The following is a 24,766-nucleotide window of genomic DNA, read 5'->3' as shown; positions in this document are numbered from 1 at the left end:
TGCACACTCCACTTGAGCTGCTCTGCCTAGGAAGCTTTCCCACCTCCCTTGGGTGCTTTGTCACCTCCTTAGTGGGACCGTCCTGGGCCACTCTGCCCACCCGCTTCCCCCTATGTGTAGTCCTGCACTTTCTCTTTTCTGTCTGGTGTTATTTCGCAGTTCTTACACCTAACCGCACTATATGTTTTCTCTGCTTCTGCTCCTCTGCCGGGGTATAAGGTGAGGGCTCCTGTACCTTCCCCGCTTTATTCCAGCGCCTGGGATATGAAGAGTGGCTGTAATTACGTTTAATTCATGAGTGGATGACCAAACTCACAGGAGAATCAAGAAGGAAGGTGGCAGTGACTGGCTCAGACCCTCAGAAACCATCTCCCCAAAGACGGTGTAGCACACATGCTGTGCTGATATGTTGAATGGGCCAATTTACTCCCCAAATCACAACATAAAATTCCTAACTAGGTAGATTTTTGGATTAATTATTGCATTAAAAGATTTTGTAACGTAATGGGCATAATTCATTTTATCTTTAGTAGCTATTTGGGTACCTTCCACATGCCTGATTTTGTGCCAGTGTGATTGAGGAAACCTAACATGTACATGCTTAGGGATCAGTGTTTGACAAAGAAGCCAAAAGAACACGGAAACCCACTGGTAGGGTAGCCGTGGACATTGGCTCAAAAATCTTAAAACCGCATCTCTAAGGTTAAAAGTGTAAACTAGGTGGAAGTGGCCGTATCTGAAGGTGCAGCTGCATTTATTATATTATACCATATCATATGTCATATATCACATCAACCATAATTGATACAGAGTTAGGCAGAGAAGAGCCAAGCCCCGACACAGGCTAGCTCAGGAAGGCCTGCTTTCCCAGCACTCAGCAGAGAAGGCTGTGGTGTGCTTAGCCTGTCTTTCCTGCCTCACTAAATCTTGAGAGGCGCGTTAGCTCTCTGAGTCCTCTCAGTGAGACATCTCGAGGATTTGCAGTTCCACCAGTCCCCGCCTTCACTGCCCATCACACCGCTGATTGCCTCTGACTGCTGCTTCCCCTTGTGACAGTTTCCAGCCTCTCCACAGATGCCGTTAGTTCCTTTTGGAGTGCCCACATTTTCCTTCTTGTTATCGTGTGGCAAATTGCAAATGAGCCCTTATTTCCCGGACGTTTCAATTTTCAGATACATATCCATTTTAGCCAAATCCGTTGAAAACGGGCGGACTTGTGATTCTTCATTCCAGATTCCGTGCTCGTGGTGAAGGCCCGGCAGCCAAAGCCTTTCTTTGCCGCGGGGAATACATTCGAGATGACTTGCAAAGTGTCTTCCAAGAATATTAAGTCGCCACGCTATTCGGTCCTCATCACGGCGGAGAAGCCTGTCGGGGACCTCTCCAGTCCCAATGAAACCAAGTACATCATCTCCCTGGACCAGGATTCCGTGGTGAAGCTGGAGAACTGGACCGACGCGTCGCGAGTAGACGGCGTCGTGCTGGAGAAGGTTCAAGAGGACGAATTCCGATACCGAATGTACCAGACTCAGGTCTCTGATGCGGGGCTGTACCGCTGCGTGGTGACAGCCTGGTCTCCGATTGGGGGCAGCTTGTGGCGAGAGGCAGCAACTAGCCTCTCCAATCCTATTGAGATTGACTTCCAAACCTCAGGTGAGCAGAGAACTCGAGAAGTCGTACGCTGAGCTGGAAGACGAGCCTGACGCTTTAGTCAAAGGCCCTTGTCGTCTGCTCACTTCTGTGTATGTGTGAGTGGCGTTTGTATGTGGTATGTACGTGTGCTTTCTGTGCACACAAGTGCTTAGAAGCCAGAGGAGGATGTTGGGTATCTTGCTGTTGTTCTGCTGTCTTCCCTTGAGACAGTGTCCCACTGGCACTGATGGCCAGAAACCCCAAGGATCCATCTGTCTCCCCACCAGCACCACCCTACACACAGGCTTTTTATATGGGCACTGGGGATTTGAACTCAGGCACTCATTAGGCAACAACCTCTCTTATATTGTGCTGTCTCCCAAGCCCCTGTCCTTACCGTTTCAAATACCTTGTGAAGTAGAATTCATGTACCACTTAGTTTATCCGTTTAAGTCCGTATTGTGTAGCTTTTCATACAGTCATAGGATTGTGCCGCCGTCAGTCACCATAGTCAATTTTAGACCATTTCTGTGACACCCAAATGAAATGCAGGCCCTTAGCCAGCAGTGCCCAGCCACCCACCCACCTGGTACCAGCAGTGCCCAGCCACCCACCCACCTGGGACCAGCAGTGCCCAGCCTCCCACCTGGGACCAGCAGTGCCCAGCCTCCCACTCGGGACCAGCAGTGCCCAGCCTCCCACCCACCCGGGACCAGCAGTGCCCAGCCTCCCACCCAGGAACCACGCTGCTTTCTCTATATATGGATTTTCCTGCACTGTGCACATCACATGTATGTCACCTTTGTGTCTGGCTGATTTAGCTGAGCATAAGGTTTTCAAACGTCACCCGTGTTGCAGCACGGTTTTCATTTTGGGGCTGAGTACCCTCCCATTACTTGTTTAGGCCCCACTTTGTTTATCACTGCATCAGCTGATGGACAGCTAGGGCGTGTCCAGTTCCCCGCTGTTAGAGTTCTGTCATGAGCACTCACATACAAGGCTTTTTTGTAAATGGATGTTTTTATTAAAAGAAAAAAAAAAAAAAGACCAGAACTCACACTTCATCCTTCACGGAACAAGGTGAAAAGAAAGAGCGTGGTTAGTGTGCAGCTCTGGGCCCCACCTCTCAGTAGTGTTGTTTGCATGCAGCGCATGACCCTGAGCCTTGCTCTGCTCCTCACTGTGGGTCTGGATAAACATCCTGTCGTTGGGTGTCACCATAGTTGCTGTGGTGCTATGAATCTGTCAGCTTGGTTTGGTAGGACTGGTTACTTGTGATACTTATTGTCGGTGCCCCTTATGGCTACTCATACGTGAATTTCTCTTTATAAGGCAGAAAGGCCTACGTTTGTGGACTGCGTACCTACAAGATGTATGTTCTCACCCACCTGTTGATAAGTGTGTCACTAGGATCTGACACATCTGTCTGTGTCACTAAGCTGTTACACACCTGTTTCTGTATGTCACTACGCTTTGGTACACCTGTCTTTGTGTGTGACACTAGGCTCTGCCACACCTGTCTGTGTATATGTATCACTAGGCTGATAGACCTATCTCTGTGGCACTAGGCTTTGGTACACCTGTCTTTGTGTGTGTCATAAGGCTCTGACATACCTATCTGTGTGTCACTGGGCTCTGGCACACCTATCTGTATGTGTGTCACCAGGCTCTGACACCCCTGTCTGTATGTGTGTCACCAGGCTCTGACACACCTGTCTGTATGTGTGTCACCAGGCTCTGACACACCTGTCTGCGTGTGTGTCATCAGGCTCTGACACACCTGTCTGTGTGTGTGTCACTAGGCTCTAGCATACCTGTCTGTATATGTGTCACCAGGCTCTGACACACCTGTCTGTGCATGTGTCACTAGGCTCTGGCACACCTATCTGTGTGTGTGTTTCAGTGGGAAGATGCTTTTAATGTTTCAGATCCCCATCTTCAGACGACCCATGTGAGGAACTGTCGTCCTGGAATATTAGACCAGCAGTCCTTTCTAATCCACACAGAATGCCAGTCCATAAAAGTCTTGTCACTACTTGAATCAGTGTAACAAACACATGATGGGGATGGAGAGATGGCTCAGTGGCTAATAGCATATGCTGCTTTTGCAGAGGACCCACGTGTGGTTCCCAGCATCGCACACCCGCCTGTAATCCAGCTCCAGGGACCAATACCCTTTTCTGACCTTCCTGGGCAGTTGCAGTCATGTGCACGTACTCACACGTAATTAAAAATAAAGTATTTGATTTTTAATTTAACTTAAATAGTTATTTGATGTATTTTTCTAAAAAGAAATAATTCACATCTACTTATAGTTAAATCAGAGTCCGCCTGCCTGTCTCCGGAGCGCTGGGATTAAAGGCCTGTGCCACCGTACTTGGCTCCTGTTGTGTGTGTGTGTGTGTGTGTGTGTGTGTGTGTGTGTGTGTGTGTTTATCATGGATTTCTTTCCCCTCCCCCTTCATTTGTGTTTGTTGAGATGATTACATCATTGTGTCCCTTTTTGTATGTATCTGTCTTGCTATCTACTATGGTCAATTCCATCTTATTTTACACTTATTATTTGATCACTTGTTGTTTTAAAAAAAAAAAACAAGATCCCAGTTGTATGATTTTACCAATGAAGACTCAGGGGCCAGATGCTGGGGTGAAAACTTGCTAGCTCAGAGAGGCAGAGAAAGCGCCCAGCTGACCTTCCTACTCAGCTCATGTCCCAGAAGGGAAAAGCCAAAAGCCAAAAGGCCAAAAGCCCCTCCTTCTCCACACTGTCTTAAATGCCTTTCTACTCAATGTCCCTCCTATTCTTTAATCCTAATTCTTTAAATAAATTAACCTTATTCAATCCTGTTTACAGAAAGCTCTAGGATTACAGGTGCGTGCTAAGGCTGAGAACCAACACAGCTAGAGACAGGTGTTTACAGTTCACAATCTCAGGGTTCACAATGGGATCAAGTACCCTGTCACAATCGTTCTGTCATGTAAAATCCTTTGTATTTCTGGGTTAGGGCTTAGGGATGGCTCCTGGGTCTGTTTCTTAGCTCTTAAACCGCACCATGGCACCTAGCCATCTCTTTACTTCCAGGTCGAACGCATGGTCTAAGGACTGTGTTCTGTCTGGAATTATCTGTTCCCACCTTAATTAGAAGCGGCCGTCTGACTGACCAGCCCAATGCCAGAGCCCCAGACCGTCGTCCCCAGTAAACAGCTGGCTGGAACCCAAAGAGCCTTCACTTCCCGCCCATCAGCAGTCCTCCTTAAGATCCGGGAGGAAGTCCTCTGCAGGTCCAACTGCTCTGTGTTCTGATCTCAAGCCTGGCTTGTTGTCAGTGGGGCCCGAGTTTCCACGGGGATCTCCTAGGTCATGGCTTTCGCTGACTCAGTGACTGAAATGAGATTTAAGCATGATGAGCAAGATTCAGCCTTTTAACAGAATAGCATTTTTTTCCCTCCTTCTTTTTAATATAGAAATTTGGAGCACTGGGCATTCTTCCAGAGGGCCTGGGATGGACCACATCACAGCTCATAATTGTTTATAACTCCGGTCCCATGGGATCTGAAGCCCTTTTCTGGCTTCCATGAGAGCCAGACACACATGTGCTGCACCAGACCTACATGTGGGCCAAACGGGCATACACTTAAGATAAAAAATAATAATTAATTAAAAATTTAAAATGGAGCCAAGTAGTAGAAAGCAGAGCAGCCACGCCTCCCATTCAATCTGTTGTTCATCTTTCTAAAACTCTTCCTTTGGTGTTATCTTCAGGACTGAAATCTTGGCTGTACATATAATTTTATGACCCATTTCCCCTTTAATGTAAGAGAGTCACTTCTCCTGTTACAATAAATGCTAGGTAGGCACTAGCCCAGCGGCTGCGTGGAGTGGCATAACTTAGTCATGACGGGCTGCAGAGCCTGCTTGCAGGGAAATGCTGCTCTTAAAAGCCTCCCTCTAGGGTAAGGATGGGCAGGGTTGTGTCAGTGTTTGTATTTAAAAGTTAAGTGGTCCCCACACTCTCAACCCACTAGGAATCTGGGGACCCTAGTGACTCTGGCTGCCCACTGCGTGTTCCAAGTCACAGTCTGTGGTCTGCAAAGTTAACCAGACAATCCCCTCACAAAACAGCATTGCCACAGAAACTGACCATAATGAAAATATTTCTAAATATCCCATTATTCTGGGATAATGACCATGTTAACATTTGAGCTATTGATTTCGTGAGAAGGAAAGCCACTGCTGTGAATTGCTTGCCACAATGAAGGCCTTCTTCCCCAGCCTTGTCTGCACTGTCAGACGGAGCACAGAGCTCCCACGAGCCCTCCCTTGGTTCCCACGGCAGCCACCAGTAGGGAAATGGGCGCTCTGACTTGTGACCCAGAAGGTATTTGTGTATTTCTTTGGAAATAATAAAGAAAAGTGACATTTGTCCAAATTAGGTAAGTCTTTCTTCATTGTCTCAAATAAGAAAAATACATAAATCAGTAGAGCGTTTCAATGTTTGGTCACTTGGGGTTCTCTCAGAATGGGCCTGAGTGCTTTCAGAGCCCTTAGCAGGGTTGTGTATTACAATGAAGTTTTCAATCTAAGGGAAAATTATGATCCCCTTGTTCACCATGGCCACTGCCACCCTGAGCTGACAGAAATGGCGTTCCCGGTTATCTCCACAGAACTGGTTCTTAGCAGTAAGGCTGGCCCCGCCCCTCCACACTGTCCTGGGCGGAGCAGACGGAGTTTGAGGACTAAGGGAGCTGGGGCAGGAGCTGGGGCGGGAGCTGTGGCATCTGAAGGAGCCAATGCCCTTGTCTTCTGCCTCATCCTCCCCCCTATCCTGGGACTGCAATGCTCTCAACCCCTAGAGCTAAGTCCCCAGGTCTCCCCGACACCCCTTCTATAACCAGCCTTTTCTTTACCGTTCTCCTCGGACTACACAAATTATTCATATCCTTAGTGCTAGGAAAGCAATTTAATGACTTATTATTAGTCATCAAATTGAAGTGAAAATAGAGCCAAAGTCATTTCGGCTCATCGCCTCATGAAGGTGTGACCTTTCGCACACTCTCCTGATGGAGTAGCTTTTTATGGATGCTTTTAAACATGCTTTGGGGTACATTTTTGCTTTCTGGTAATCTGAACAAGAAAACAGTAATGTCTCTATTCCTCAAGTAAGCCTTAGCTCAGCTTCCCAGGCCACCTAGCTCTGCTTTCCTGAACATCCCAGTAGACTCTCAAAACACTGATGGTCTAGAGCGTTCTTTAGCATTTCCCTAGTCCCAGGTTTTAGAAAAATAAGGGTAAGCATTAAACTATTGGGAGCAGTTTGGCTTGAGCTATGAAATGCCCTTACCTAAGAGGGAAGCCGAGTTTAAAGTCATCGTTAGGCTGCTGGTATTCTTAGAGGGGTGTGAGACAGAGCCCATCTCAGTGGAGGTTGTTCTGTTTTGTTTGATGCTAGTTTAAACTAGATTTTCACACACACACACACACACACGTACATATATATGATGTGTATGATATTTGTGTGTATATATGTATAACCCAATTTTAGTTTCACAGCAAAATTGACCCAAAACTATAGAACACCACCATATGCACCCTGCCTCCCCCAACTTGGGTGGTCTTTTAAAGGACGCTCCAAGCTGCCTCAGAATCCCCCGAAATCCTGGCGTTTTCTCAGTGCCCCTACCATACTTCATGTAAACAACATTGCCGTTGTTGATGGGTCTCCATCCTTACTGGAATTCAGCCCTTTAACTCTGGGGTCTCAGGGCTCTGTCCCCATCAGTACTGCAGAACATTCTGAGGCCGCTCACCCAGCTGTGACCAAAAGCACGTGTGGATCAGCTCCAGACCCTCTGGTCTCTCTCTAAACCACCTTGGCTAGTTTGAACTTTGCTGAACCAGAAGCCAAGCCAAACTTACCAGCTGGGGGATAAGGTGGTCATATCCTTCAAACGAAGCTGTGGTGGTCAGGCAGAGAAAGTTCAGTTTGGATTCAGTCAAGTCTGAATTCAGGCAGATATGCCTGTTGCAGGTGTCTCTGAATAGAGAGGGAGATCTTAGAATGCCTGTGTTATGATTGTTCTAGACCAAGTCCCAGAAAAAGAGAACCACATTTAGACGCTATTGGAGTTTCAGGAATGGCATTTGAACTTGTATGAAAGAGAGTAATATTACTTAAATGTCACTGTCTTCCAGGTCCCGTATTTAATGCCTCCGTGCATTCAGACACGCCATCTGTCACCCGGGGAGATCTCATCAAGTTGTTCTGTATTGTCACTGTTGAAGCAGCTGTGCTGGATCCAGGTACCTCCCTCCTTTCTGGCCCCTCCCCCACTTGCTTTTTGTAAATGTTTCTCCTGTCCTTCTCACTGTGTCACTTAGAAGTAGGGACTAGGGTTTGCACTGTCTTTTGATCTCCACTTGTCTCAGTCAGGGTTTCTATTGCTGCCATGAAGCACCATGACCCAAAAGCAAGTTGGGGAGGAAAGGGTTTATCTGGCTTACCCATCCGCATTGTGGTCCATCGCTGAAGGAAGTCAGGACAGGAACCCGGAGGCAGGAGCTGATGCACAGGCCGTGGGAGGGTACTGCTGACTGGCTTGCTCCCCACCATGGTTCACTCAGCTGCTTTCTTATAGAACCCAGGACCACCAGCCCAGGGATGGCACCACCGACAACAGGCTGTGTAACTGGCATTTTCTATTTTGTGGGATCTTCTTTCTTCTACCCTTCTCCACCCCTTTTCTTCCACCCTTTCAACCCCCTAAGATAGGAGAGAAGAAGAAGATGATGAAAAACAAAAACAAAAACAAAAACAAAAACAAAGGGTAGAGAGGAAAGAAAAGAGATCCCTGAATAAAGAAGTCAGATGTGAGAAATCCGGCTGATAAAGAGAATCAAGTTCCTTGGGGCAAATTTGATCTTTGCCATCAGGATAACTAATTTCCTCTTGTTTTTTTATTTTTTATTTCTTATTTTTTTATTTGCACTTGACTACTTAGCATTCGCAACCAACAAAAACCAACAACCCCTCACTCCCCACGAATGACCAGCAACTGCCAGCCTCGCCTATTGGGGCTCTAGCATTTATACATCCTCTGAAAAGCCTCCAGAATTCCAAATGTCACACAATTGCAGAAACAATCTGCAGCTGGCAAAACCACACCTCTGCTAGAACACGAGGTAAACCATAGTCTGCTGCACCATGCAGCCGCGTATCCCCACTCATGGGGTTAGGATGAAAACATAATCCCTGCCTGCCTCTCTCTCTCTCTCTCTCTCTCTCTCTCTCTCTCTCTCTCTCTCTCTCTCTCTCTCTCTCTGTGTGTGTGTTTAAGGAAAACAAAATTCCAGAATTCTTACTACAAGGCTGGGCCCCCCCATCAATCACTAATTAGGAAGATGCCTTACAGCCAGATCTTAGAGAAGTATTTTCTCAGTGAGGTTCCCTCCTTTCAGATAACTCTAGCTTGTGTCAAGTTGACAAAATCTAGCCAGTGCACTGCTTTTCCTGGCTGGGTACTGGCTTGGCTCTGTGAGGCCATGTGTCTGCTGTGAGATTTGAAAACCCTTTTCACAGTAATCCATAGATGTCTTCCTGTCTTGTTGTGGCCTGGTTAGAAACCCACTCACAGATTCTTCTTTCTCCTTCTTTGTGTTATACTTTGTTTCTCTGCTCCTTCTGTAGACGGGAGCTTGCACCCGTGAAGAGTGAAAGTGACGGCATTTACGACTTTTAGAATAGCTTTGTAAAACCTTTCCCCCATTGTACTGCAGATGGAAACTTGTGAATGCTAGGCCTTTCCAAGCCACGTTCCCAGCTCTACAAATCTTTACAGAAAAGCTTAGCCTTACCAACAGATGCCTCAGAACTGTGGGCCCATCCCTCATGCAATTTTCTGCTTGGTGTGTTCAACAACCAGGTGACATCCGACTCTTATTGGTTCCTCTGGTCACGAAGGGACATTAAAAGCATTAAGGTGTTGTCCCTGTTGCTGAGCAGAACTGTACCCACCTTTGCCTCTCCCAAAGATTCTGTGAAGAGCCTAGCTTGCTGAGGCCTGCCCTTCTCCCTTCCACCCACTGTGACCCTGACACTGCCCCACCCCACCCCACCCCATTCCTGTCAACGTCATGCACAAAGTCAGCTAAATTCTGTGAGTTCCCACGTGTTTCTGGATGTATGACCCTGGGGACAGGCAGGTGGCTTTTGTTCTGTGTGAAGGGGCAGTGCTAATATTCAGGGATGGTGAGGCCATTGCAGCCTCACCACCTTCTAGGAGCAAACTAGGAGCAGGGCAGATGCCTAGCTTTTTTTTTTTTTTAAACAAAGGTTCATGTGGCTTCAAGCTCAGGATCTACACATGTTTCCTATGAGGGACACAGTAGGAAGTAGTTTTGGCTCTGTGGGCCAGATGGTCTGGGCAGCTCAACTCTGCCTCAGACACAGGGAAGCAGCAGTGGGTGACAATATGAACAAATAAGCATGGCTGAGGACCAGGAAACTCTGTTTATCAGAACAAAGTGGGCTCCATTTGACCCTCAGGCATGGCTTTCTGATGATATCAACATGGGCTCTCAAGTTCAGATGAGCTTTATAGGTAGGAGAAAGGAGTTTGTAGAAGATAGAGGGAAAGGAAAAGAAAGGACTCTCCCCAACACACAGACACACACAGACACAGACACAGACACACACACACACACACACACACACACACACACACGCATGTGCACGTGCATGCTTCCTGGCTTGAGAAGCCTGGCTCTTCACTGAAGCCAGGAAACATAGAGACCGAGAGGTACTTTTGAAAGTGGAAATGGAGGTAAAACTAGAAAAAGCTGCCAGGGAAAGGCAAGCAAAGCTCCTTTAAAAGAGCCTAGAGCGGTGCTGTTTTAAAGCTCATATATAATCCATACAGAAATAAGCCCTCCAAATGCTCTTTCTCAGCAAATTAATAGGTTGCCAGTTGTGCCTTTCATGTAAAACTCTTCTCTCGGATGTAATTGCAGAAGCGATAGGTAGCTGGTGTCTTGTGAATCACAACTTTCCAGAACTTTGCACTCTTGGTCTGAGTGGGTGGAAGAATCTGAATAATTAAACACAGATTGTGATTCTCCCCCCCCCTCCCTGCTTCATGTTTTCATTCATCCTATGGGCTCTGAGAGGAATTCTCTGTGGGAAAGTTGCATAAGTGGGCTGAGAGTCAAGGCACGCCTGTGTCACGGCAGGTGGGTGGCACCACGGTCCAGCTCTGAAGCAGAGCAGAGGCTGTGAGTCACCAGGGTGCGGGGGAGGCTCTCCAGAGGGTGCTGTGAGGGAGCAAAGGAATGGAACCCAGTGAGCATGCTCTTAGCACCTGGCGCTGAGGGTAGCCAAGGGGCTTGCCTGTCCTATTCCTGTCCAGTCATTGTCTGGAGGCGGAGAGGCTGGACGTTAAGGGTGTTCTGACGCCTCCACAAGGCACTTCTAGCAGGTGTGGTGGCTTCAGCGGTCTGGAGAAGGCACCATTTGAGAGCCGCAGCATCTGGCACCTATGCGAGTGTGTGTGATGGGGTGAGGTGGCTCAGCAAAGCAGCCTTGCCAGCAGGCAGTCAGGTCCTTCCTTCTAGTAGCATCTACATCCCGCCATGTGTTGAGGTGAGGGCAGTCACTTTTAGTAAGCACTTGAACCAGGCATAGATGGTTCTTGGCCGTACTGGCCCATACTGTTAGTTGCATTTTCTTATTTTATCGGTGTGTGTGTGTGTGTGTGTGTGTGTGTGTGTGTGTGTCTGTCTGTCTGTCTGTCTGTCTGTCTGTCTGTCTGTGGAGGCCAGAAAAGGGTGTCAGATCCCTTGGACCTGGATTTATAAGCAGTTGGGAGCCACTTGACATGGATGCTGGGTCCTCTGCAGTAAGAGCAATAAGTGCTCATAACCACTGAGCCGTCTCTCCAGACCACTGTTAATTACATTTTGCCAACGAGGAAACTTAAGTTGCAGTAAACTAACATGGCTTTTCTAGGTCATGTGGTACTGGTATTCTAGCCCAGGTTAGCCCACCCTAGCATCCCATGATGCACAGCGGGGAATGAAGTAATGGGGAATACCTCTATGCCTTGTCATGGGTAGCCACTCTAGGCTTGCATATGACAGCAGAGCTACCTGGGAAGCAAAGCCCACTGTGCCCTGGCACGGAGGAGGAGTGAGGCAGGTCACAGCACTTGCTCCGTTCCCACTTGAGACTCATGTGTTCAAGTGCCACCAGGGGTGGGTGGGGGAGGAGTGGGGTTACTGTTTGGGCATGTTTGGAAATGCCCACTTTTACTTCAGCTCCATTCTGTCTCACATGAGTCTGGATAACACTCTTTTGCCTTACGATGTGTTTCCTTAAGTTATTAATATACTCTCACTGGACGAATGGTATTATTTTTTGTTGTTCAGCAAACACTGATATTTTAAAAGTTCTAGGCCAGAGCTGTCGCTTACCAGCAGATCACTTGCTAAGCACTTGCCCAGCTGCGCCCTGGGTTCAATCCTCGGTAGGGTTTTTTGTTTTTCTGTTTCTTTGTTTGTTTGGCTGGTTGGTTAGTTGGTTAGCTTTTTTGTTGTTGATTTGTTTTGTTTTTTAGAAAAGGGAATTTTGTCAGGCAGGCTTGAGATGCAACTGTGTTTCTGATCCACAGTCCTCATGTGCCTCCTGGATAAATCTTACATTTTACCAGCAGTGTTGGTCAGTACAGTCAAGATGGGGTGGTCTGGGATTAGCATGTGGCCTCAGTTTCCACTTTGTCTGAATTAATCCTTTGCCATCTTCCTTTCCTTCAGCCCATCTTAATTCATTTGAGGCTGTTAGAACCTCAATTTCACAGAATACTTCATGATCCACCAGCTTTACTCTCTGGGACTATTAACTGCGTTTAATTTTCTCAGCTTGATTTTTTTTTTCCGTTCTTGTTTTTTAACTTAAATACTTCTGCAAAGGGGAAGAAAAATAAATAAATAAAACAACACAAACCACAGTGAACAATAAAAATCCAAACTGTCTACAACAGTTCGGTACAGTTCATTTTATGTACGGTCTCTGGTCCCTCTGGTTGAAGTGCTCAGGGCCCCTGTACACCGTGCTTGAGCTTCACACACAGGGCTGTTTATGGCCCCGAATATTCTTCCTGTGGCTCCTTAGGGTGGAGGTGGTCAGGCTGGGCACAGCACCTGCAGCTGTGTGACCTTGCCAGGGGTGGATGTGACAGTCCGTCATCACAGGCTGCCTGGAGGTTCAGATAGAACAGAGCTGTCCAGGAATAAGGGTTGCAGACGTGGGAGTGCGTACGTCACTTCTGCTCACACACTAACCTCAGCACGTTGGCTTGGTAATCCACAGACGACATGGCCTTCGATGTGTCCTGGTTTGCCATACACTCGTTTGGCTTGGACAAGGCTCCCGTCCTCCTCTCCTCCCTGGACCGGAAGGGAGTCGTGACTACGGGCCAGAGGGACTGGAAGAGCACGGTCAGCCTGGAGCGAGTGAGCGTGCTGGAATTCTTGCTGCAAGTGCACGGTTCTGAGGACCAGGACTTCGGCAACTACTACTGTTCTGTGACTCCGTGGGTGCGGTCACCGACAGGCTCCTGGCAGCGGGAAGCTGAGATCCACTCCAGGCCCATCTTTATAACTGTGAAGATGGATGGTGAGCTCCTGGCAGGGCGGCTAGAGTGTTTACTCTCTTCCTGTGTTGTGCTGCACACCATAAAATCCAGGCTTCATAGTTTGATCCCGAGTGTTTTTTTTCCCCTAGGGCCTGGCTTGGGCCAAAGCAGTTTTTGCAGGTTGCTAGCTTTGCAGTCCTGGCCAGGTGACACCACTGGGAAAGGGCTTTGAGGAGGAGCCTTGGCTCTTCTGTGCGTCTGTGAAAACCCGCTTCACTGCATCCTAAGTTCGCCTTGGCTTCTGCCATGCGGGGGCAGGGAGGCCGCCAGGTGAGGGTGTAGATTGAAGACTGGCTGATCATGTCCCCCTGCTGGCTTTCTTTGGTTTTTGTCTTTGCAGTGTGGTCTCAGGTGGCCCAGGCTTGCTTCGAATTCACTGTCTAGCCCACGGCTGGCCTCAAAATCCTGATTTTCCCACCTCTACCCCCCATCACTTACTGTTTTACTTCTTAGAAAAGGAGTGGTCCCCCAGAGCCACTACCACAGAGTGGACCTCTCAGAACCCTAAGATGGCAAAGTGTCTCTTAGCTTTACCCACCTACACCAACCCCATCCCAACCCACACCTAAGGAGACCACCCCAGCCAGACCGCTGCCCTGAGCATCCGAAGCTGAGCGCTTCTCCCTTTAGTCTCAGGAAACACATCTGCCCTGTGAAAGCTTCAGAGTGTTAGGCCATTTGGGACAGTTCCATGGAGAGAACTAATTCCAGATGCTTCTCTTGGTCAAAGAGACGCTTTGACCAAGAGCGCATTTTCCTAGTGGCTAATCGGTCTGAGGAGAAAGGCCTTAGGACTCCAGCCCCTCCTCACTTAGTCTTTGTGTTGTTGACTTTCCCCCAGGGAGTCTGCTTACAAGTACAAAAAGGACAGTGATTGGCCAGAGAAACAGTTTCACCCAAGTCCAGTCTGGTGACCCAGTGACTTTATTAGTGTTACAGGAGTGTAGGCGACATACAGGCAGCTATACCACTGGAGAAGGCTCACCCCCAACACACACACACACACACACACACACACACACACACACACACACACACACACCCTGTAATTACTAACCACGCACATATCCCAGTAGAGGGGAGAGGCTTCGTGAGCCATTCTCCACCCTCCCCCCCAAAGGGAATGTTAGTAAGCCTGCCAGTCCCCCTGGAAGAAGGCTACAGCCATGCCCTCCCCGCTTGGAGGACAGAGACCCACAATACTCTTTGGCCCACCTCCTGAAAACCATTGGACAGTGTCTGCTATGGGGCTGCTGGGAAAATTAGATCATCCCAAACATTAAGGACCCCGCCAGAGGCAGGCATCTATCCAAAGTGCTGGTGCTTGGGAGGGTGGGGGTGGGGGGGTGGGGGGGTGGGGGTGGAGGGGGCTGGGGGAGTGAGGAGTGGGGGATGGCTCTCCTAGTGTGGGATCTAAGCTTCTGTCATCTCTGCCCTGTTTTCATCTTAAACACTGCTGGAAGTAGCTCCATATGAAAACCCAGATTTACCAAACAAGTAGGGGAGTGATTATTCACTTTGCTCGATAATTTACTATAGTGTTACTTAAAATAGCGCCTTTAGTACACTTCAGTTATTTGATGCATAGAAATTGATTTATTCAAGTTTTTTTTTTAAGGATGCATCTGCTGTTCAATGTGTGGTGCCCTTATACTGACTTTTAAAAATCAATCTCCTGCCAAAACCCTAAAAAGAAGTTGACATTCAAAGGCATCAAGTAAAATCTCCTTACTGCGGGCTCCCCCACCCCCATCCCCCGTCCCACCCCCATGTGCCCAGCTCCTCAGAACTGAGTAGAGGACATTTGCTCATTTCTAAAGCGGAGCTGGGCTGCTCCTGTCTGAATCGCATGCCAGGTGCAGGATATGGGATTTATGAGTTCTGATCTCCACAGAGACGGGATGGGGGGGGGGGCGGGGGGGGCGGGGAGGGAATGAGCGCATGCTCCCTAGCACCCTCCCCCGCCCCCTCAGCACTAACCCTTCCACTTTCTCTCTCCTTCCCAGTGCTGAACGCCTTCAAGTACCCGCTCCTGATCGGCGTGGGCCTGTCCACAGTCATCGGGCTCCTGTCCTGCCTCATCGGGTACTGCAGTTCCCATTGGTGCTGTAAGAAAGAGGTGCGGGAGACTCGCAGGGAGCGGCGCAGGCTCATGTCCATGGAGATGGACTAAGCAGTGGAGACAGGACAGCACGGAGGACCGCTGTAGGAGTGGTGGGGGTGAGAAGAGGACAGTGAGATTTTTTTTAAAAACAAAGTGTGTTACACTAAAACCAGTCCTCTCTAATCTCAGGTGGGACTCGGCGCTCTCTCTTCTCTGCATGTCAAGTTGTGAGCGCAGACGGACATGTTTACCAGCACACGGCTCTTCTTCCCACGGCACTTTCTGATTTGTAACAATCGAGTGTGTGTGTCCCCAGCTGCAGCTTTTTTTTTTAATGGTTAACCCTGGTCTAATTAGTTTTCTCCTAGCGGCTTATCGATCCTATGATCTGTGTGTGTTGATCGCTTTTGATTTGAGGGACTGTGCTGAGGAAGGGTGAAGGCATTCAGTGTTAGTCGCCATGAGTGAGAAGGTACCTGCCCACCTGAGAGCCAGCATCCACAAGGGGGCCAGCACGTGGCGAGCACGTGGCCCACCACCCTGGGCCAGAGCTACCACAGACCTGTGCCAAGGCAAGCTGTGGCTTTGACTACCCTGCCCATCCCCCATTTTCAGGAATTTAAACAAAATGGAACCTAAACTTGGTCTATAACTTCCTGACCCATATGCCTTTTCTTTTCCCTTCTTCTCTACCTTTTTCTGTTTTGGGGATTGTTTCTGTGAGAGTGAGGAAACCGGCAGCCCGGAATCTAGAGTTTGGCTTTCCACCAAGCACCTTATCTCGCCACCTTAGCCTTAAGAATGTGTATGAAAAAACAAAAACAAAAACAACCGCCACCTCTGTCCAGGGCAGAAGGTCTGCAAAGAAAAGGACACTGGGGGCAAGGAAAGGAATAGATGCCCGCTCTCTCTGGTAGTTCTGAGGCCGCTGCGCTCCAGGGACCACAGGGAGAGTAGGAGCAGAGGGCAGCTGAACCAGGTGCCCTGTTCCCTTCACAAGAGGCACTGTCCCTGGTTGCCACAGGACCTGCTCGGGATGCCACCCACCGATGGGCCGCACTGAGCTTCCTCACACAAAGGCAGGTTGCTGCCTGCAAGACTGACTGGCTTCAAGGAATCCGAAATTGCCTAGAGCAAATGTGTGTGTTTTTTTCCATGACCTTTTCAGTCCTTGAAGTCGTTTTAAGATCCCCGCAGGGGGCAGCGAAGAGGGGTATACTTTGTGGACGTTTGCTTTCCTATTAGAAACAGAGGGGAACCCAGCAATTTACTGTTATGTGAATGGCCTGTAAAATAAGCTTGACTCTGCCTGGCAGGGCCCAGCAGGAACAAGACAGTGGACAGACACACCTTCCAGGGCCCCAGGGTCTGCTCGGTCAGGTCTTCAGCCACCCCAAGTCTCTCACCCAGCCTTAGATGACTTTCCACAGGCCTCCCCGGGGTGCCGAGCTCACCAACCCCTTACCCTTACTCTGCCCCTGGCTCTGAAGGATTTAACACTGTTGTCTTCCAAAGTGGGCGGGGGAAGAGCCCTTTGTCTTGAGCAATAAAGTTAATACAAAAGTATGGCCGTTCCTGTGCGGCTCTTTGTCACGATGGGCTGGGACGAGCTGAGCACCCCCTCCCCCCCACCTGCCCTCCGCATGGCCCATGGTGGCCTTTGTATTCTGTTTCCTGGGCTTCTTTTGCCACCTCAGCACTGCTCCTGGGATGAGATTCTGAGCCAGTGGCTCCAGCCCAGGTGGGGTCCAGGTGTAGAGTTGGTAGCAGGAAGAGGGGAACAGCAGGTGCACCCCACCTAGGCAAGAGAGGCCGGAGGAAGAGGAGAGGCGTCAGCAGATATGGGTGCTTCTACATGTCACTTCCTTATTGCTAGCTCCTAGGTGGGGCACAGGTGACTGTACAAACAGGAGTTAGAGGTAGAAGCAGCCTCTGAGCCCTTTCAGTTGCTAATGATCAAGTTTGATGGGGTTCAGTTCTCCTTAGGAGGAGAGAGAAAGGGACTTGGATGAGGCAGGCCCTAGGTGGACATGAAGCCACAGACGGTTTGACCAGGCACTCGATGGTGACAGAGATGAGGGCTCAGGCCCACCTTTCAACTGATGTTGAGATCTGAGCCTGAGTTGTTGAGGCCCAGGACTAAGAGGGGGCCCGGAAGCCCCAGGCCCTAGCTTCTTTTGAGAATAATGACATTCGGGGGTGTGCGCCTCTTTAAGTGTGGTCAAACACTCTTGATGTACCAAATAGGGTTCCCATGAAGTGCTCTTCCTGCTGCTCCCGCCCTGCAGCACCCGAGGGAGGGAGGGAGAGGCCGAAGCCGGCCTTGGCATATGAGATTGCACTTCTTAAAGAGAAACTTTATAGAAGGTTGAGTTTTTTTTCCTAATCTCAAAAATCTCCTCCCCCAGCCCCCCCCCGCACCCCAAAAGAGCCTAAGCTATGTTCAGATCGAAGCCTCGAAATTACTTTAAATTGTTTACTTTATGATGTTTACACACACACAATTCACTTTTTAAAAAAAAAAGAAATAAGAAAAATGCAAACTCTGGCTTTTTAACAACTTTTCAGATTTTTTCATGCATGGGATACGCTGGCACGCTGACTCACCAGCCGGGTTAAGTCCTCAGTTAGAAACGTCCCGATGTGTGTGTCTTTCTTCTCCAAGTCACACGGCCCCCTCCTGCCCGGACCTTGTCTGTTTCTCTGGTGGCTTTTGCCTCCTGCTTTGCAGGCCGCCTGCAGCCATGATTTTGTTAGGGCGTCCATGAGCCAAAGACTGCGCCTTCGGAGCAGGAATAGTAAGCAATACTACACAACTCGCTACTTTCGGGGGGGAATATTCTTTTTTTTTTTTTTTAAGTTTCACTGATGACAACAGAGGAAGAAGGGAACTGGGGTTCAGGTTAAGTTCTCCTCCGCTGTGTGACGCACATCTGTGCAGATCACTAGGAGAACAAGGTTGGGTTTCTTTTCTAGGGTATAACACAAGGATCTGCAGAGTTTTCTGTAGACGAAGAAAGGGTCTTGTGTATTTTTGTCCATATCCAGTGTTATACAAACTAATTGTGTTGTTTTATACTGTGGCCACAAATATTATGCAATGCACCATTGGTTTTGTTTTTTTAATTTCATTAAAGGAAGTTTAATTTAAATTGAAGTTGTGTGAGGAAGTTGATATTGGCTCCGTGGGCCTCCCCTCTCACCGGCAGGAGGGACTGTGGCTAATTCCAGTTCCACGTCAGTTCCTGCGGAGCTTGTAAGGTCAGGCCAGAGAGGTGGTCCAGTCAGTGAAGGCCTTGCCTTGCAAGCAGAGGAACCTGGCCACACTCACCTCAACCCCCTTTTTTTTTTTTAAGATGGGGGTGAGTGGGCTTCGAGAAATGGCTCAGTGGTTAAAAGCACCGGTTGCTCTTGCAGAGGACCCCAGTTCAATCCCTACTGTCCACGTGGTGGCTTATAACCACCCATAACTCTAGTTCTGGGGGATTCATTGCCCTATTCAGACGTCTTTCTGCACTAGGCACGGATGTGGTGCACATACAGACATGCAGGCAAACCACACATATACACACACACACACACAAACACTCATACACACATACACACACACACACACACACACACACGCTGGGCAGGGCCTGGTGTGGCATGCACTTAGAACCCCAGGACTTAGGAAGTGATAGGGACAGGTAGATTCCTATCCAGTAAAAAGGTCAACAACAGTAGGACTTGTTCTGGCTCACATGTGTACATGCACGCACGCACACAGTTGTAGAATTTGACCTACATTTTATAGAGTCCATTAGGGCTCTCTAGAGGAGCAGAACTTACAGAATAAACATATATATATTATGTATTTTATTTTTATATATGTGGAATTTATTAGAATGACTTAGAGGTTGTGGTGCAGCTAGTCCAACAATGGCTGGCTACAAACAGAAGGCCTAAACATCTGGCAGCTGTTCAGTTCCCAAGGCTGGGTACCACACCTGGGCACCGGAATATGATGAAATCCCAGAGAGGTGGGCCCTAGTGCCAGTGAAGGAGTGGACTTAGCAGCAAGAACAAGCTTCCGTCCCGTGTCCTCCATATAGGCTGCCACCAGAAGTTGTGGCCCACCTAAGTGATCCAGACTAAAAGTGGGTTCTTCCCGTGTTAAGGGATTTAATTGTGAGAACAGTCCTCCACAGGTGTGACCAGATGCTTGGGTTTATGGAGTCAAGTTGCCAGCCAGGAGCAGCCATCACATCCACAATAAGGTTCCCAGCAAGCAGAAAGGCAGAGGCTAGGATTCTGTCGGCTCAGGGTCCTCTCGGTCCCTTGCTGAATTCCCACGACCTTTAGAGGTTTCCTTTCAGGAACGAGAAGTTGAAAACCATTCCTGTCTGCAGATGAGGAAACACACGCCCAAGTCCTGTGACCAGGCTGAGACCAGAACAGGTGGTTTTTCTGACTCACAGTGCAGTTTGGAGTCCAACCCTGGAAGGCGCCAGTTGCAATCCTGCTACATAACAACCCCACTGTCCACCAGCAGACACGGGCAGGAGCGGGTACCAGCAGCTCCTCCTGCATTGCGGCAGCTCTGCAGACACCTGCAGCCCGCCTCCCGGACTGACGCTCACTCGTCCCGGCTTTGCTTTGTACCCTGTATCTCTGTGTCCCATTTAGCAGCCATGTTGTGTGGCTTATTCAGATGGAGTGTGTATCCCAGTCTTCAGGTAAACAGTGGGCTATCAAGATGGCCCCTCGTTACATTCCCTCAAGTCCATACATGGACGCGGGCACCCTCTACTGTTACTGTTCCTTTCTCAACACCAAAAGCAAAACAGACTTTCTCACACACCGACCATGTGCCCAGGTACTGCTGAGGCTGGCTGCCTGCCACAGGCCTGCTCCAGGGCCCTCCTTGCACTGGTTGCTTGCAGAAGTCTTTCTATCTGTCTAACTTGTACTTTTCCGGGCTCCAGGGAATCATCCCTTGGGTCTAAGAGGCTGCCTGGCAAATGTTCTGATAGCCTGGTAGAACCATGAGGATTGAAGCATTCGCTGCTACGGCCCAGCACCTGGTCCCACTCTGGAACTCTTGGGATGTGCCCTCCGCTGGGACAGTCACCATATCAATGCAGTTTTATCTTCAGGTCACTCCGAGGACAGGTTCTTGAATGACAGCTGCTCTGCCTCCTGGAACCATAGGCCAGTGTTCAAGGGACTTTGGGTGTGGCAGCACCGCCACACCAGCAGCCGAGACGATAGTTGTACTCACAGATGGCATATGGAGGGATACACGCACCACTGTGGAGCCCACGTGGGACAACAACCACATCAGGGAGAAGAAAGTGTACAAAATGGGCGAGATTCTGTCACGTGTTTGCCCACAGAGAGCACAGGCTTCAGGGTGGCTAGGCACAATCATTTGAACCTATTTGCGACACAGACCATCCCCACCTCTCTGGACTTAAGTTTGGAGTAAGGCAGGAGGAGGGTGGGCCTGGGCACATGAGAGAAAATGGAGTGGCCCTGAACTGCCCTTAGCACCATGTTCTTTGCTATATCTGGCCAACCCTATGAGAAATTAGGAAGAGGGGTGTGGTGGCTTGTGCCTGTAATTCCAGCACTGGGGGAGGCAGAGGCAGGCAGATTTCTGTTGAGTTTGAGGCCAGCCTGGTCTACAAAGCTCGTCTAGGACAGCCAAGGCTACACAGAGAAACCCTGTCTCAGACAAACAAGCAAATCGAGTCTGAAAGGAAAGCAGCATGGGGAACATGAGTTTACTGCATGGAGTGTGGGGCAGGCCGAGGCCCTGCTCACCAGAGTCCCCCCAGTTCTGTGCAGTCTCAAACCTATTGGGCCAGCAGCACTGGTTACTGTGGTCACCCTGAGTCCTGTGGTGGTTGGTGAAGGAATGGAATCTCAAGGTCGGAGTGTCATCGGAAGCATGTGGATAAGACTGGGTACCCATATGATGAGAATAAAGTGGCACCTCGCGTCATATACAGACATGGTCTCAGATGGGCAGAAATCCCAGATGTAAGATGAAAGCTATAAAAGTCCCAGGAGAAAATGTGGGGGCAATACTCATAACTCGGCATTTGATCATTACTTCTTGAGTATGACACCAAAAACATAAGTAGCAAAATCAAAAATAAGAAGGTGAACCCAAATCAAACTCTAAAATATTCTTGTGTCAAACAAAATGACAGTGAAAAGGAGACAATATTTTCAAAGCATATATGTGATACAAGTTAATACCCAGACTGTAAGAAATTTGGTTATAAAACAAAAACAAAACAAAAAACAAAAAAATGGGAAAGGACTAGCATAGAAGACTTCGTAAAGAATACATACAAATAAGATGTCCAGTATCACTGTCCATAAGAGAAATGCAAGTCCAAGCCACCGGGAGACTTCATTTGACATGCATTAGGAACACAATGCCTGGTGCTATTCATGTGCAGGAATGCAGCTAAGGCTAAGGGTGGCTCAGTGGTTAAGGTCACTTGCTGTTCTCACAGAGAACCCACAGTGTCCAACACCCACATTGGATGCCTTACAGCTGCCTGTAACTCCAGCTCCAGGGGATCCAATGCCCTCTTCTGGCCTTTAGGAGCACTCACACGTGTGGCACAAGACATGTGCATGTACACACACACACACACACACACACACACACACACACACACAGCAGGTAAGTGAAAAAATCTTTTTTAAAATGCAAGAAAGCTGGGCATGGTGGTGCACACCTTTAATCCCAGCACTCAGGGAGGAAGAGACATGCTGATCACTGTAAATTCGAGGCCAGCCTGGTCTACAAAGTGAGTGTGGGACAGCCAAGGCTACACAGAGAAACTCTGTCTTGGGAAGAAGGAGGAAAAAAAAAAGCAAGAACTTTTGGAATAAGCAGTGTTGCTGTGGATGTAAAGTACAGCAATTATGCAAAATAGTATGGAGGTTCTTAAAGAGATGAAAAGTAGTTCTGCCAGATGATTTAGCAATCCCACTTCTGGGAATATGTCCCAAAGAAAATGTCTTCTTAAAGCACAATCTCCAAGAGAGATACATATGTTCGTTATAAGTCAGAGTAGCCAAGAGGTAGAAGCAACCTAAAATTCCACCGGCAGATGGGTGAGTAAACAAAATGTATGTACACACAGTGGAATATTGTTTAGCGTTTAAAAAGAAAATCCTGGGCTGTGGAGATGGCTGGACATGCAGCACATGCCTGTAATCTCAGCACTGGGAAGGGAGTGACAAGAGGCTCCCTGGGGCTTTCTGGTCAACCCAGCCAGCTCAGCCAGCTCTGCTGTGAGTGAGAGGCTTTGATTCAAACAGTAGGGCAGAGCGATCAACGAAGACCCTAATATCTACCTCATGGCCTCTGTATGCGTGTTTATTCTCACACAGGTGCATAAAGCCCCCCTCCCCCAACACATGCATCAAATTACAAAGGTGGGTAGGTAGATTAGATCGATGATAGATTAGATAGACAGATGACTGGTTGATAGGTAGAGATAGATTGATAGATGATAGATACCCTTAAGCCTGCTGCAACATGATTGAACCTTAATGATGTTACACCAAGTGATGCGAGCTAATCACAAGATCTATTCTATTCAGTTCCTCATCCAGACCATCCAAAACAGAGCAGCAAAAGGCCAAAAGGTGATGGTTAAGAGCCAGGAGAGAAACCAAAGAATTCCAATGTTACAGGGTAAAAAGGCTGGAGACTTGCCGAGCAATGGTGTGATCTTAACTGAAGTTGTGCGTCTTATGCCATAGAGGCTGCTTAAGCATAATGCGTGCCATTAGAATTTAGTGATGGGCAAAATGACTGCAGAAGGGCTGGGGGGGGGGGGAGCGGGTGTAAATACATGGAAGGGCTCAGTGCCCCCATTGCTCCACAGATGGTATTAACTACTTGCCTTTTAAAGAAAAGGAATAAGTGATCTTGCTTGTGCAAGACGGGAGGTTCTAGACAAGTTGGGTGTGGTGGCATACCTTTGTAATCGTGGAGCTCAGGCCGCTGCGGCAGAAGCATTGCTGTGAGTTAGTTAAAGGTCATCCTGTGCTACGTGGTGTGTTTGAGGCTGGCCTGGGCTATGTACCCATAGTGTGGCTTCAAGGAGGGTAAAACTCTGGGTGCTTGGGGCTGGCAAGGTGGCTTAGCAGGTTAAAGGCACTCGCTGCCAAGTCTGGCTACTGAATTCAGACCATAGAGCCCACAGTGTAAGCAGCAAACGTCCACACGTGTGCTAGGCTCGTGCACCCCACCAGCATACACTATCTTAAAATAACTTTGCTGTGTGTGGTACAATGGACATTTGAACTTTGCAGAGCAAATAAGCCATGGCAGATGGGTGTGTTGTCCCTAAGGGTGGGTACCAGAGCTTCCTGTCCCAACTCCTTTCTATTTAGGGCCTGTTTAGGACCTTCCCTAAACTGTGTGCATCAAAATTGCTTGTCAATCAGGAAGTTTATGGAGTTGCCCTTTGGGGGATAGGGAGGGGGGAGCAAGGAATGGCCCTAGCAAGAAATGACCCAAGAATCCCTGCTGTGCCTCCTTCCTTTCTTCTTCCAGAAAGCCAACTACATCTCCGGCTTTGCATCCTCTGTACCCACCCTGCTTCTGTGCCAAGTTCCGACCTCTGTCTTTGCTCACAGAAATTCAGTTCACACTTTTCCTGACTTTGAAAATTTCTTCAGCCTTAGTAAATTTATTGATGGGGCCAGGGCAGTGGGCAGTCAAAGCAGTAGGGTTGGGGACAAGACTGCAGCCACATCACTCGGAGCGTTGGTTTCTTCCTGGGGTCAGGGAATGGTTGGCTGAGGTCACTCTGGCCCCTTCTTGATTGGTGGTGTGAACAGGTAGCCATGGGCCTTGGCCACAGGCTGCCTCACACTAGTAAGTCTGGGCTTAGGGGAAGACTACAAGATTCCAGGGTAGGAGGGGTCACAGTGGTAATCTGCTTACTGCTGACCCATTGGGCAGTTGGTATTTTTGAATCCTTCTGAAAGCTGCTCACTATCCTACACTTGGCCTTCTGTAGCAACAAAGGTAGGGGTGTGGAGTTGAGGGTTTGTTTTGCTGTGATAAAAACACAATGACCAGAAACAGTTTGGGAGGAAAGAGTTTCTATCAGCTTATAACTCTCAGGTTACATTCTGTTACTAAGAAAACTTAGGACAGGAACCCAGAGGCAGGAACTGATGCAGAGGCGGTAAAGGAGTGCTGCTTACTGGCCTGTTGCTTCCTCTTGGCTTTCTTAACTCAGAAGACCAGTCCAAAGATGGCCCCACCCACAAGGGTCAGGCCCTCCCACATCTAGCCCCACCCACAGGGGTCAGGCC

The 24,766-nt window shown here is 48.7% G+C and overlaps 1 protein-coding gene across 2 annotated transcripts in view; it reads left to right on the top strand.

The window, feature by feature from the left end:
- PTGFRN (prostaglandin F2 receptor inhibitor) overlaps window positions 1-18,573 on the top strand; it is a 74,314-nt gene extending 55,741 nt beyond the window's left edge. The window contains exons 6-10 of one of the 2 annotated variants that reach the window (XM_084757199.1): window positions 1,234-1,653; window positions 7,826-7,933; window positions 12,993-13,298; window positions 15,324-15,436; window positions 15,611-18,573. In XM_084757199.1, coding sequence (XP_084613325.1) covers window positions 1,234-1,653; window positions 7,826-7,933; window positions 12,993-13,298; window positions 15,324-15,436; window positions 15,611-15,652 — 989 coding nt within the window. In that variant the 3' untranslated portion in view covers window positions 15,653-18,573. Of the gene's footprint in view, window positions 1-1,233; window positions 1,654-7,825; window positions 7,934-12,992; window positions 13,299-15,323 lie in introns of both variants that reach the window. The other variant, XM_084757198.1, reaches the window with a different exon arrangement.
- Window positions 18,574-24,766: the final 6,193 nt, after the last annotated feature.

This window comes from Acomys minous (assembly GCF_964271855.1).
Source record: "Acomys minous genome assembly, chromosome: 14".
Taxonomy (NCBI): Eukaryota; Metazoa; Chordata; class Mammalia; order Rodentia; family Muridae; genus Acomys; species Acomys minous.
The sequence above is the reverse complement of the archived record's forward strand: the minus strand, read 5'-3'. Positions and strand labels throughout refer to the sequence as shown.